Genomic DNA, 15468 nt, shown 5'->3' on the forward strand with positions numbered 1-15468 from the left:
TGTAACTTTCGTTTTTTCGTGGTATCTTTGTCTGTTTTTGGTATCAGCGTGATGGTGGTCACACAGAGTGAGTTTGGAAGTGTTCCTTCCTCTGCAATTTTTTTGGAACAGTTTTAGAAGAATAGGTGTTAACTCTTTTCTAAGTGTTTGGTAGAATTCACCTGAGAAGCCATTTGGTCCTTGGGAGTTTTTAAATTACTGATTCAATTTCAGTACTGGTAATTGGTTTATTCATATTTTCTATTTCTTCCTGGTTCAGTGTTGGGAGATTGTACCTTTCTAAGAATTTGTCCATTTCTTCTAGGTTGCCCATTTTATTGGCATATAGTTGCTTGCAGTAGTCTCTTATGATCATTAGTATTTCTGTGGTGTTGGTTGTAACTTCTCCTTTTTCATTTCAGATTTCATTGATTTGGGCCCTCTCCCTCTTTTTCTTGATACGTCTGGCTAAGGGTTTATCAATTTTGTTTACCTTTTCAAAGAACCAGCTTTTAGTTTCATTGATCTTTTCTTTCTTTTTTTTTTTTTTTAGTCTCTATTTCATTTAATTCTGCTCTGAGCTTTATGATTTTTTTCTTTTTAGTAACTTTGGGTTTTGTTTGTCCTTTTTCTCTAGTTGCCTTAGGCATAAGGTTAGGTTATTTACCTGAGATTTTTCTTGTTTCCTGAGGTAGTCTTGTATTGCTATAATCTTCCCTCTTAGAACTGCTTTTGGTGCACCCACAGATTTTGGATCATTGTGTTTTCATTTTCATTGTCTTTAGGTATTTTTTGATTTCCTCTTTGATTTGTATCTGTGGCCACAGTAGAGTCACAGGCTGGTCTACCCATGAGTTATTGGATCCCACTGACCTCTGATCTTCTGAACCAGCTCCCTGGAGCAGGGTGCTTATAACCTCTTATAACAAGGAGGCAAGTGGAAAGCAGCCTTCCAGGCAAGTCTCAATCAGTATCAACATATTGCAATGTTGTTTGGGTTGTAAAATACCTTTACTTCTTTAAGTGTTTTATGGCCTGCATCTTGGAGGACTTCATACTGACAAGATTGTTGGGTTCCTAACACTGCACTCTTTTCAATCTGACATCTTATGGGTTTCTGATGGCTTATGGCAGCATCACCTGCAAGCCAAACCTGATACAAAATCAAATACAAAAATCAATTTCATTTCTTTACATTAATAATTAACTCTCAGAAAGAGAAATGGAGAAAACAATCCCACTTACTATTGCATCAAAAAGAATAAAATAACTAGGAATAAGTTTAACTAAGGAGGTAAAAAATGTGTACACTGAAAACTATAAAACATTGATGGAAGAAATCAAAGAAGACACGAGTAAATGGAAAGGTATCCTTTGTTCATGGATTGGAAGAATTAATATTGTTAAAATGTCCATACTACAGATTCAATGTAATCTGTATCAAAATTCCAAAGACATTTTTCACAGAAATAAACAAAAAAATCCTAAAACTTGTATTGGACCACAAAAAGCCCAAATAGCCAAAGCAACATGGAGAAAGAAAAACAAGGCTGGAGGCATCATACGTCCTGATTTTAAACAATATTACAAAGCAATAGTAATCAAAACAGTAGAGTATTGGCATAAAAACAGACACATCGATCAAAGGAACAGAATAGAGAGCCCAGAAATAAACCCATGCATATATGGTCAATTAATTTATAACAAAGGCGCCAAAAATATACAATAGAGAAAGGACAGTCTCTTCAGTAAATGGTGTTGGGAAAACTGGACAGCCACATGAAAAAGAATGATACTAGACCCCTATTCTATACCATACACAAAAATCAATTTAAAATGGCTTAAGACTTAAATGTAAGACTGGAAACTTATAACACTTAAGCCTAAGACCTGAAACTAGGAAACATATGGGATAAGCTCCTTAATATTGGTCTTGGTGATGACTTTTTGGAATTGACACCAAAAGCATAGGCAACAAAAGCAAAAATAAATAAATGGGACACATTAAACTAAAAAGCTTCTGTACAGAAAAGGAATCCATCAACAAAACGAAAAGTCAGCCTTCTGAATGGGAGAAAATATTTGCAAATCATGTATCTGATAAGGGATTAATATCCAAAATATATAAAGAACTCATACAATGCAATAGCAAAAAAACAAAATAAAACAAAACACAAAAAATAACAAAAAACCCCACAAAACAAAAATAAAAACCCACACATAATCCAATTAAAAATGGGCAGAGGAACTAAACAGACATTTTTGCAAAGAAGACATACTTTTTTTGGCTCTGTGAATGAAACCTTAATAATGTATAGCAGAAACTGGACAGACTTATTCTTATATGAAAACAAAGGTTTCCTATATTACATCTTATTTATATTTGCATACTGAAGAGGTAAAGTGTCTAAATGGCTATTTTATAGTTCTTTCTAATAAAATGTACAAAAACAAACATAAGTAGTGAGAATGTCTTTTGGGGGCCTTGATGGTGACATAAGAATGGGCTTTGACTTGATCTGTGAATCCAAAATCCAGAGGTGCAGGTAGCCTTATGAATCAGGGTTAGCCTCAGGGGGTCAAAAACTATGGCTTTAGTTTCTCTCCAAACCTGTAACTCCTAACTCTTGGTGTGGCGGGGCTGGAGTGGAAGCTTCCCCCCAAACTGCTGCAGCCCCATGTTCATTGCAGCATATTCACACTATCCAAGATGTGGAAATAACTGAAATGTCCATCAACAAATGAATGGATAAAGGAATAGTGGTGTGTGTATATATATTGGGTTGGCCAAAAAGTTCGTTCAGTTAGGGAATACGTTGTTCAATAAAGTTCTTCATGAAAATGAAAAATGTGTCTTATTTTTACTTAAAACTGAACGAACTTTTTGGCGAAGCCTATATATATATGTGTGTGTGTGTGTATCTACACACACACACACACACACACACACACTGGAATATTATTCAGCCATAAGAAAGAAGGAAATCCTGCTACTTGTGGCAACATGGATGGACCTGAAGACATTATAAGTAAAATAAGTCAGAGAAAGACATACTGCATGATATCACTTATATGTGGAATAAAAAAAAAAGTAAAACTTATAGAAATAGAGAGTAGAAACGTGGGTACCAGAGGCTGGGAATGGGGGAAGCAGAGGTTGGTAAAAGCATGCCAACTTTCAGCTATAAGACGAATAATATCTGAGATCTAATGTAAAAAGTGGTGACTACAGTTGATAAAAACGGTATTAAATAGAGATTTGCTAAGCATAGAACTTAAATATTCTCATCAAAAAAAAGAGAAATATGCGAGGTGAGAAATGTGTTAATGAACTAGCTAGTAGGAATCAAATGAAAGAAGAAAAACAGCAAAATTCCCACAAATATGTAGATATATATATGAAATAGGAAAGATGTTGCCCGAAATGCACTACCTTCCAAGAGATTCAAAGGAGATTGTGTCCCTATAGGATGGGATGCTGTGTTTTGAAGTGCTACTGAGACAAGCGTATTCCCACTCCTCTGCCCCCATAACACATTGCTTGGGAAACTGTAGCTTAGTGCCAGAGGAATCTTCTCACTTACCTTGCCTCTTAGGAGGTCCATTCTGTCCCAGGGAGATGGAATGGTTTAAAGGCATGTATTTATTACATTTAAAAAACGCGCAAACCCTGTGAACCAAGCAATTTCTTGTTTTGGTATCTGCCTTAGAGAAATGCTCACAACACATACGCAGGGAGGCATTGTTCAAAACAGCAAAATAGTTAAATTTAAAAATTGTGGGGTATACTTAGAGAAGCAGAACAGTTACAAAACCTGTAAAATTAATTCTCCCAACTGAGAGAACTGGGGTAAGGATTTGGGTCCATAATGCAGGGAATGAAGGTAAAGGGCTTTTCCAGGCCCTTGGGTTCTAGTTTTATTTTACTGTAACTATTATGGAAACTTCTGCATCAAAGTCTAAAGTGTACTATTGAAATATCGTAGTCCTTATTCAGGCTTCAGTTGCATGTCATATATAGAATTCCTAAGGGTCTCATTAGTTGAAGATTTGGGGGAAATTTTTTGAAGTGACAATAAGCTCAGTGAGATGTGGTTACTGAAATATGACAGATTTTTCTCTTAGGCAAGAATTTAGGATAACAGAAAAAAGAGTCCCTCTCTACTGTTTGCTTAGGAAACCATGTCTAAGTTGTATTTAATTCTGGATAACACAATTGGGCTGGGGCACTGACACACCGGAGAGTATTTTCAAATCACCATGATGGTGCATGGACTTGAAACCATGTCAATAGAGGCAGGGACTAAAAAAAAAATTCTTCCAGGGAAGGAGGAAAACATCTCTGTACTGTACAAAACGGTATTCACTCAATATATCTGACAGTAGTTGCCTCATACCCGTGTCCTTCACTGTTGTGTCCCTTGCTCTTGTCAACTGCCATGCACATAGTAGGTGCTCAAACAATGTTTGTTGAATGATTAACTTACCATGTACTCTTGAGGGCATGATTGCCTGGTAATAATTTAAATTAACTACTAAATCTGCAGGAAACATTATTACAGTTCTTTGGGGACGCAGTGCCTGAATCTCGGCTCCCGCGTCGGCGCATTCCGGCATGCTTGGTGCCCGGAGGCCTTGCCAGCGATGACCTTTCTTTCTTTCGACCTTTTCCGCCCCCCCGTCTCCAGTTTGTAGATGACCCTGTACTCACGAGGTCGCGACAGTCCGCGCCGTCTTGGAGATGAGCGGGAAGTGGAGAGAGAACTACATTTCCCAGCTGACTCTCGTGCGCGCGCCCCTGCCCGCGCACGGAGGAGAGTGCACCCGGCGCTCGCTCCCCGCCGAGCTCTCGTCGCCCGCCGGAACCTCTGCCAGGGGATGAGGTGGGTGGCGCTAGAAACCACTTAGCTACAGCCAACCGCCCAATGCAGCACTCGCTCGCTCCCCCCGCCAGCGGAAGCTCCCGCGGAGCACAATGCAGCACTGAGGCAGCGCCGCGGTGGAGGCTGCAGCGCCGCGGTCGCCGCAACACCGGCCGAGGCTGGGAGGGGGCGGCCCAGGCGAGCCGGGGCCGCGGGGCGCGGGATCCGGACGCGGCTGCCCGGGCATGAGGAGCTGAGCGTCTCGGGCGAGGAGGGCTGACGGCTGCACCATGCAGGCGGCGGCGGCTGTATCCGTGCCCTTCTTGCTGCTCTGCGCCCTGGGGACCTGTCCCCCGGCGGGCTGCGGCCGGGCAGGTAAGTTCGCCGCCCTCTGTGGCTCCAGGACGTACCAATTTTCCGGGCATCTTTGCAGCCCTCAAGCGCATTTGTAAAGAGGCATCCCCATTTCCCGAGTGCGTAGGGAGATTTTTTTGTTTTTTTTAGAAGGGTGGAGAGAAGTGAAGCAAAAATACGGTGTGGATGCATTAGAAGCTTTAGGTCAAATGCCTGTTTTTCTTCTGAAGTAAAAGAGGAATGCGGAGGATGGGAGAGGGGTGCTCTTCTTCTGGGCCCCGATCCTGGATGCTGTCAGATTAGCTGGTCCAAGGCTCTGCGTCTTGTGTCTCTGCATCCTTACCAGATGGGGTCCGGGAGGGAGGGGGAGGTGGGATCTTCATAAGGGAGACGTTGGACCGCAGGATGGACGATTGTGGGTCAGGGTCATTATTTTCGCCTTTTCTCCCCAATTCCTCCTTCCCCCTTTCCTGCCTGGAGGAGACGCCTCGTTGACGGAGCTGGAGAGGAGGGAAGAAAACCGGTTCCTGGAGCGCCAGAGCATCGTGCCACTCCGGCTCATCTACAGCTCGGGCGAAGACGAAACTGGGCACGACGCGCTCGATACGCGGGTGCGGGGCGACCCCGGCGGCGGGCAGGTGAGAGGCGTGGTGCTGGGGGTGGTCCTCCGCGCGGCCCGGCCCACCCCGACCCCGCGTTTGCTCTCCGTTGCCCTGGAGATGCAATGTCTTGGGTGAAACCAGTGCAATTCTAATGCGAGTCATGCGTGGCGCTCCCTGTGCAAAAAAGAAGAGAAAGGGGCAACAAACCCCAAAAGAGCCACAGGCCGGGGGCTTTGCTGGAGAGGAGTTTGTGCGGGTTGCCTCCAGTTGTGTGGCAACCTGAGCGAAGGGGCGGAGACCCTCTCACCTCTGCCAGGCAAAAGCCATGCATAGGCAAGAAGGGATATAATATTTGAGCAGGATTTGCATCATCATTATTGTTGTTGTGGTTGTTTTAATTTTCAGAGAGAAAACTTTATGTGATTTAAGCCAAGATTGGTACTGTAGGAAAATTGGAAAAACAAGCCTAGACATCCCTAACTAAACTCAAACCTTAAAATTAAGCTGAACTGCAAGGTTCTCAGCTCACTCAATTTGTGGACATCAGAGATGTACCCATTCACCTCCACCTTCCAGAAAAGGTGTCCGGCTCCCCCCTTGCTTCATTGGTAGCAGTCCTCTGGGTGTAATTAGGGCCCTGTTGCTTATTGGGCATTTATAAAGTATGTTTTTAAATAAAAATCTAACTGCCGTTTACCCATATTTAGGTCAATATCACACATCCACAGATATACTTGAAAATTATTTTGAATTTACTGGTTAATAAGTAAATATTTGGGGGCTATGTAAGCACTTTTTGTATTTACATGTATCAACCTGGCAACCAGTTCACCCACCTGTAAGTACATATTAAGGTAGAACTTGTTCATGTAGTTGAAAATTTTGCACACTTCACTGAAGCAAAGTCAGGCTGAACATTTTCACATGTATAAATATATTCTTAATATTTTAAGATGTATCTTGATGATGTGATACTCAGTAATTTATCTGTAAGTGTAAAATAAGTAAAAATAGAAAAATACTACTTAAATCTGTATTTGTAGCCAAGTACTTAGTTCTGTTAACATTTTAACATGATAGAAATTAATTTAAAGGGCTATAGTAATATCCATTAGTTACATTATTATAGTAGAAAATCTAATATGCCAAGCATTAATGAAGAATCCCATCATTTGAATTGTTTGGTAAATACCTATTTTATTTATTTTTTATTTGAATTTTATTTACTTATTTGAATTAATGTTTGAATTAACCTTTTCCATTTTGACTTTTTTCCATAGTAAGACTGAAAAAGCATAGGACACTGTCTTATTTTTCAATACATTAGAATTATTTCTGTAGAGGAATATTCTCATGCTTAGTTACAACTTTTGATTATAAAAAATTTCAAACACACACACAAAAGTAGACAGACTATTATAATGGACTCCCAGCTTCAACCATTAGCATCTCATAGCCAATCTCGTTTTATCTACATCCTACCTATTTTTTTCTTCCTTTCTGTATTATTTTGAAGCAAATCATATCATTTCAGTTATAAAATTTCACTATGCACCTCTAAAAGATGAAGATTTTTTAGAAAATGTAACCATGATATTATCATAGCTAATATGTATTAAATATATAAATGCATTAAATATATGTAAATATATAAAATATATAAATATTATATATATATATTTAAGTTTGTTTGATCCGGGACCCAGATAATGTCTATAAACTGCAATTAGGTTTTTTTTTGTTTTTAAAGTCTCTTTAATGCATGGTTTCCCCCTCCATTTCCTTGCTTTTTTCCATGCAATTTATTCATTGAAGATGTGGGGTCTTTTATCCAGTAGAGTCTTTCACAATCTGAATTTTTACTGATATAGACAGTGCTTTAAAACAAGTCACAAGGAGTTTCTCAGAGAGGAAGAAAGTAGAGATGCAGAAAATGCTGCAGGATTGCACCTCTAAACTCCGGAGTCTCTGTCTCATGCTGGTGATGTCTTTAGGTACCCTCTGCCCTTCTCTGTGTTGGTAAAGACCACCACTCTTGGACAACAGGCAGTCAGTCCTCCTTTTTCTCCCCATTTCTGAAATACCACTTCTGTAGATTTTTTGGTTCCTAGGCCTCTCTACTTGGGGCAGAAGATACTTGGGGCCTGTGCAGCTTCTACTTCCTATAAGAATAAACCTCACTATTGAGAAGAATGACTCTGGCTTTTGGTGAGGTGTGAATGAATCGGTAGGATTTAGGTTAAACAGTGTGAGTAGATTATTCATTCAAGTCAGAAATGACAGTGAAGATCCTGTCTTATCATCAAAGTAATTATGACAAGCAATTATCTCACATGGTGAGGTATACATAATGCATCTGGTTGGATGCCTGGATCACCTGGGAGCTGTAGCAGTTTACCATGCTCTTCAACCACAGTTAGTGATTACTGACTAGTAGGACTGAATCTGGCAGTTAGAGTTGTAAAGACTTAGTTGTCATAAGCCAACACTTCCTACAGTTAGGAAACTAAGGAGTGGTCCTGCAATTTGTCATTTCTTGTTTCGTTGAGAGCTGTCATTGAACCCCAAAACATAAGTTAATTCTGTATGGACCTTGTTATTTCTTTGGTGATTAAAATAGACATAATTTATACTCATAAATATGTTTAGCAACTTCCTTTCTACTTCAGAAATAAAATTAGGATGTTTTTCTATCAGCTCACAAAGGTATATATTGATTTGTTTATTTGTTTATTAAAAAGGCATTTATATACTTGAGCTCATACTGTGTACCAATTTTTTGCAAGACCCTGGGGATTAAGAGATAAAAGACCCAGTTCTAGCCTTTAAGGAATTTACAGACAGGTAGGAAGACGGATAAATGGATAGGCAATTACACTCTGTACTTGTGTGTGATTTTCTGGAGGTGATCACAGAGAGCTGTGGAAGAGAGAAGACAGTGCTTAACCCAGGTGAGCAGTCAGGGCTCTCAGAGAGAGGTGTTACCTGAGCTGTGTTTTGAGGGTGAGTAGGAAGTGGCCAAATTAAAGGGAAGGGGTGGGCATATCAAACAGAAGGGGCAGGAGGTACATGGGCATGTGACATCAAGACACATTTTAAACTGCAAATAGTTAGGATTTAAGGGACAGATGAAACAAAACAGGAAACCAGAAAATAGATGCTGCAGCACCTTCATGACTTGCTGAGGAATTTGGACTTGTCCTGAAAGCGATTCAAGGATTTCAGTAAGGAGAGTTACTGACCAGATTCATGTTGCCGTGGAATAACCCTAATTGTTAGAAATGAATAATCTTTTTGTTTTGCTGCATTGGGTCTTCGTTGTTGTGCGTGTGCTTTCTCTGGTTGCGGCAAGCGGGGGCTACTCTTCATTGCGGTGCATGGGCTTCTCATTGCGGTGGCTTCTCATAGCAGAGCACAGGCTATAGGCGTGTGGGCTTCAGTAGTTGTGGCACGCGGGCTCAGTAGTTGTGGCTCGCGGGCTCTAGAGCACAGGCTTAGTAGTTGTGGCGCGGGTGCTTAGTTGCTCCGCGGCAGGTGGGATCTGCCCAGACCAGGGATCGAACCCATGTCCCCTGAATTGGCAGGCAGATTCTTAACCACTGTGCCACCAGGGAAGTCCCAGAAATGAATTATCTTAATTTCAAAGGCTGAGTGAAAGTGGTTGTTCACTTTAATTCATTGTTAAATGCCAATTCACATACTCATTAAGCTTGTAAGAACTTAGTTACTAAGTATACTTAGCTGCTTAGTATAAATGAGTTAATATTTATAAAGCACTTAGAACAGTGCTGCATATTCTGTAAGCACTATATGAGTTTTTGTTAAATAACATTAACGCCCCCAGGCTGCTTGAGTACTGTTTAGAAATTTTATGACATTGCCTTAATGCAAAATGGTGCCCTAATTACCTGAATTTAACACATTCGCAGAAGTTACAAATTACTCGAATTTACATAAGTGGCATCTTAACAGTTGTAGAGATGGAAGAAATGTTATAAGTCATCTAATCTCATTCAAGAATCACTTCTCACCAGGTAAGATAGAGCCATTTACCTAGAACTGTGATGGTATAAGACACCTTAATTTTACTTTTAATGTGTCCTTACTTCAGTTTTCATCACTAAATGGAACTGCACAGTTATATTTTTGGAAAAAATTTTAATATTTTAGTTCTGTGGAAATACTGGCAGTTTGATTGGTGTGAAATAATCATTCTGTTTGTATGAGTCCATATTGTAAAAGATTTCTGTACTATCTGGCCAGTTACTTGAACGCATACTTTATTTTTATCCTGAATCAGATGATCAGCCCATACTGAAAGCTTATTGTGCCATGAAGGTCTAGAAATGGTAGTCAAAGAAATTATATTTGATTGTGGGTAACCTTGCCGTCCTTCGTCTGCCTAGTCTGAAGTAATTTCAGCCCTGTAAAATAGCACTCAGAGCTAGAATATTCAAAGTATTTCAGTCTTCCTTTCCTCTGACTTGAAATGTTTTGTGCTGAAAAAATTGTATGTTGCAGATAATAGGATAAAATATATTTTTAATTGGACACCCATGTGGGCAAAATATCACCTACTGAGTCCTACTGTTGGTTTGATACTGATGATCACATAATTCCTGTTTCTAAGAGTGAGCACCTTAATGGTTACTCCTTCTTTGCTAGCCAAGCATGATAGTTTTACTGTAGCATCAGAGGTTATTTGGCGGTTTACTTTGCTGTGTGGTCACCCCATACATTTTCAATAATTTGTTTTGCAGCCAGTAATTGCTTTTCTCTACAAGTAGCAGAATTTCTTTTTGTCAGAAGTCTTTATTGCCGGTGAATAGAGGGGCTACTTATTTTTCTATCTCATTCCCTGGAAGGTGTTGTAAGCTTCTCAAGTAGTCAAGTGCCAAGAACATAGATCTACCATTTATTATAGTTTTGATAATCAGTAATGAATGGGGAAATGCAAGATGGTCGCAGGATGGCAAGCAGTAGCTGTGCTCCATTCGTTTTTTAAATAATTAATTAATTAATTAATTTTTGGCTGCGTTGGGTCTTCGTTGCCGTGCACAGGCTTTTCTCTAGTTGCGGCGAGCGGGGGCTGCTCTTTGTTGCAGCGCGCGGGCTTCTCATCGCGGTGGCTTTTGTTGCAGAGCACGGGCTCTAGGCCGGGGGCTTCAGTAGTTGTGGCACGCAGGCTCAGTAGTTGTGGTTCACGGGCTCTAGAGCGCAGGCTCAGTAGTTGTTGTGCGTGGACTTAGTTGCTCTGCAGCATGTAGGATCTTCCTGGACCAGGGCTTGAACCCATGTCCCCTGCTTCGGCAGGCAGATTCTTAACCACTGTGCCACCAGGGAAGTGCCTGTGCTCTGTTCTTATGAATATAATTATCCATATGCCTAAGCATGGATGAGCTGTACTTAAAATTGGGTTGTTTCACTTGGGAGCACTGAGTCAGCTTAACCATAAGTTGTCTGCAGTACTGCTTCCTTGGCGGAAAAGGACTCCTAGGAATTACAGCTTTAGAAGTATTTTGCAAGGATAGCACAAACATCTTCTTTTTTCCTTAATGTGCATTTGTTAAACCTAAGTAGCTCAATATTGATAAAGTTTGCCACCAATCAAAACTTTGTTCCACTGACATAAATAGGAAGGAGACATTTCCCAGCACATTTTTATTCTCCTGTCAACCTTCTCTTACAGTTAAATAGTTAAAGGAAAATAAAATTTAGAATTGTAGGAGTTTTCCTTACATCTTGCTTTTAGTCTATGAGATCCCAATTTGTATATATTTCTTTTGGGCATCTTTGAAATTCTGCCCAGTGGTTTTACCATGCATTCTGTGCACAGAAGAATCTTGTCTTTCATTGCTTCTTTACAGCTACACATGGAAAACTATGAATGACTCTAAAAGCTTATGGGATGATACAAATTGTCCTTAAGTTTTATTTCTTTCCTCTTATTTCAAAGAATGTCAAGTGTTCTATAATTTTTAATGATTAAAGCTCCTTCTAAAAGTACATGGAGGGAGGTCTGCCTTCTTGTCATATAGGGTTAGTAGTACTCTATAACTCCAGTGGGGCCCAGATATTGCCACATTTATCATTGAGGATTATGCATAAGCCCCAAAGGGAAAAAGGATGTTATTAAAAAGAGTGGGGGAGGGCAGAAGAAGAGGAAGAGACCTTGAGAATGGCAAGAAGGAGGAAGGAAAGAGAAAACCAGGAAAAGAGAAATACTTATAATAGTGTTGTCATGTTATAGTATACACTAAAATATTTAATAATATTTAATAAATGGTAACTCATGTGGTTACTTTTTATGTGCTGAACAGTTTTCTGAATACTTTTGATCTGTACAGTCTCATTACATCCTCACAAGAATCATGTGACAGGTAATATTTAGCTGCAAAATCACAAAGCTGGTAGGTAGCAGAGAGGATATTTGAACCCAGACACTTCAGCTCCACTGCACTGCCTATGTGCTGAAGCACTAGGCTAACCTGGCCTTAGCACAGGAGGTCACCAACATTTCCTTAGATATCTTTCAATGGCACTGGGGTAAAAGATGTCTTACGTCTGTCCCATTGGAACTATATATTTCTTGAAGCACTTGAAAATGTTTTTAAAAGTTGTATAGTAGTGAAGAAACTTGCGGAACACGGTAGGAATGCTTCATTTCTACTACCTTGAGAATGAGAATGGAATATATAAAGATATTTAACATTTAAAAGGTTAGAAACACCTCTCAAAGGATGTATGTTTTGTTTTGGAACTGCATGTGAACATTGATTGTTATAATCTTCCTTCGTAAATCAAAGATTTCAGGATCCAGTTGCCAGTACCAAAATTATACATGCTCTTCTTCTGCTTTAAGTTTCATAAAGCAGAAACATGAAATGTTAAAAAGGAATCCGTGTTTGTATATCCTTCTCCAAATGAAAAGATACAAAATATCTTTTGTGTCTTCATAGAACAAGTAGCTCTAGAGTCCCAGATGTCAAAGCATTCAGGTCAAAGACATATGTAATAATAACCAAAATGATAGCTTCTGTGAACATCTAGCTGGATGTGTTTACTTTGGTAATAAAAGCATTAAAAAGCAAATATTGAGGGAAAGAGTTAAAAATAAGAATTAATATTTACTGAATATTTACCATGTGTTAGACACTGTGCTGAGCGATTTAAATGTGTTATCTCTCATTATGAGGTAGATATTATTATACCCATTTTATAGATGAGGAAACTGAGGCTTAAGGAAGCTAATTAACCAGTCCAAGGTCATACAACTGACAAGTAGTAGAATTGGGTTAAGAATTCTCAAAGAAAATGTTAGAGATCCACATAAAATAAGCCTCTTGTAATCTTTCTTATTTAACATGTGGTTACTGTGTCATCTATGTATTGGAACAGACCTAACATTTCTTTAAAACTCTTGGCCCTGCCCTGGTCTCCTCCCTCACTAGCTTCATTCAGGGGTGAATTGATGTCCTGTTTCACACTTGTTCTATGTCTTCATTTCTAGAAATGGGTATAATTTCTACCTCTACCTCAGATATTCTTTTAACCACATGGAAATATCTGAATCTTCTTCTAAATGGCAGCAGAGAACATCTGCACTCTGAATACTTGTTGGAGTTTAATCTGCCAGAAATTCACTTAACAGAAACTATTTATGGAGAATTATCATCTATTCCTCCATAGTGCATTCCGGGGTGGGAGTATTTTAAAAAGTCTCTCCAGGGGATTCCAGTTTGTACCCAGGGTCTAGGAGCTCTTTGTATTCTCAAGGTTTAAGATATTTTTTCTTAAATCTTCTTGGATTTCAGTTAGTCACAAGGGAGTTTGGTATCTGAATTGGTATCAGTTTTCTCAGTCACTTCCCTGACCTCTTCAATCACCTTCCAGGCTTTTCTAAAGGATATTTTGAAGGACATTGTAAGAAATATTCCTGAGAAACTAGTTACATTATTCATTGAAGTCTTGGAGAACATTACACATGGTGTCTCAGCATGACCAACAGGAGAGATCTATCTTGTAACTGTGTTTCCTTCCTTGACTTGGATGCCAAAAGTTTCAAGGCGAATTGTGTTCTCCTCCAAAGCGGAAGTCCCAGCATAAGTTTTCATAGCAGCTTCATTCCTAGCTCATTGTCCTGTTCTTTCTCATCATCCCTATTTCAATGCAAAAGTCATCTGAAATCTCTCTCGACTAGTGATAATTTATCAACCTGGGAAGTCATAACTGTGCACATTTTCAAGCGCACGTTAGACTAAATTAATATTAGGCTTAAAAAAAGTGATCTCAACAGGTTTCCTCTGTCCACTTTTCTAAAGTATTCCCATTCCACTCCCCTCCTTGTCACCATTAGTCTTTTTTCTTCCTAGCACTTGACATTCTTTTTTTTTTTTGCAGTACTCGGGCCTCTCACTGCTGTGGCCTCTCCCGTTGCGGAGCACAGGCTCCGGATGCGCAGGCTCAGCGGCCATGGCTCACCAGCCTAGCCGCTCCGCGGCATGTGGGATCCTCCCGGACGGGGCACGAACCCGTGTCCCCTGCATCGGCAGGCGGACTCTCAACCACTGTGCCACCAGGGAAGTCCCTGACATTCTTTTTAACGATTGACTTGTTTATTGTCTTTCTTTCAGTATGCCATCACTGGATGGTAAACTACATGAGAATAGTGATCTTGTCTGTTCTGTCACCACACATCTCCACTGCCTAGAGCAGTGACTGGCACAGAGTTGGTGCTTAATAAATATTTATTGAATTAAAGAGTTTTCCGTCTCCCCTGGGTTCCTCATCTACTTAAAAATTTTATTTTATCTTGTAATTGTCCACATAAAACAAGCTGAAATCTTTTTTGGAATAAGTTTGGGCTCCATATGAATAAATGCATGAATAATTTTAGTCTTTGCAGATATTGAATTTACAGCCCCTTTGATAATTACAATTATTTGACACAGAAATGGAGTTCAATATGCTGTATTTTTAAAAATATGAAAACATCATATAGAAAAACTGATTTTAAGCTTCTAGGTGTCCTTTACTTTTTTTTTTGCGGTACGTGGGCTTCTCACTGTTGTGGCCTCTCCCTTTGCGGAGCACAGGCTGTGGACGCGCAGGCTCAGCGGCCATGGCTCACGGGCCTAGCCGCTCCGTGGCATGTGGGATCTTCCCGGACCAGGGCACGAACCTGTGTCCCCTGCATCGGCAGGCGGGCTCTCAACCACTGCGCCACCAGGGAAGCCCGGTGTCCTTTACTTTTTGATTTTACCTTCTGAGTTGCTTTTAAGACAGAAATCTGTTTCCCTAGAGCAGAGTATTATATATAACTTGATTTTGAAGATAAAATTTAAAATGTTGTACCATGATTCAGAAATATCAGCAGTTCTAAAGCTAGACAGAGAAAGAGTAAGGAGCTTTAATCCTTCCCTCCTCCTGCCCCATCCTGTCTCACAATCTATTTGTTGTTTGTATTGAAACGATGTTTCAGAATCATATTCATCTGTAAGGGTAAATCAACATTTTTATTCTCCTTTTTAAAAATCAATTTTATATGAGGGAATTTTAGCACTTAGCAGTAGTTGCCCTTTTGTTGCATTTTTTTTTTTTTTTTTTGGTCCCAAGTAAGGAACATTAGATGACTCTTTGAAGATGGGAAATCGATGATACTTCCCTGAAGC

At 39.9% G+C, this 15468-nt stretch overlaps 1 protein-coding gene across 12 annotated transcripts in view; it reads left to right on the forward strand.

Annotated features, from left to right (window-relative positions):
* Positions 1–5123: 5123 nt before the first annotated feature.
* ADAM22 (ADAM metallopeptidase domain 22) overlaps positions 5124–15468 on the forward strand; it is a gene marked incomplete at its 5' end in the record, with an annotated part of 241786 nt that continues 231441 nt past the window's right edge. For 11 of the 12 annotated variants that reach the window (XM_082662233.1, XM_082662232.1, XM_082662231.1 and 8 more), the window contains 2 exons: positions 5124–5216; positions 5676–5833. In XM_082662233.1, coding sequence (XP_082518359.1) covers positions 5132–5216; positions 5676–5833 — 243 coding nt within the window. The remainder of the gene's footprint in view (positions 5217–5675; positions 5834–15468) is intronic. The other variant, XM_082662237.1, reaches the window with a different exon arrangement.

This window comes from Grampus griseus (assembly GCF_964374135.1).
Source record: "Grampus griseus genome assembly, chromosome: 9".
Lineage (NCBI taxonomy): Eukaryota > Metazoa > Chordata > Mammalia > Artiodactyla > Delphinidae > Grampus > Grampus griseus.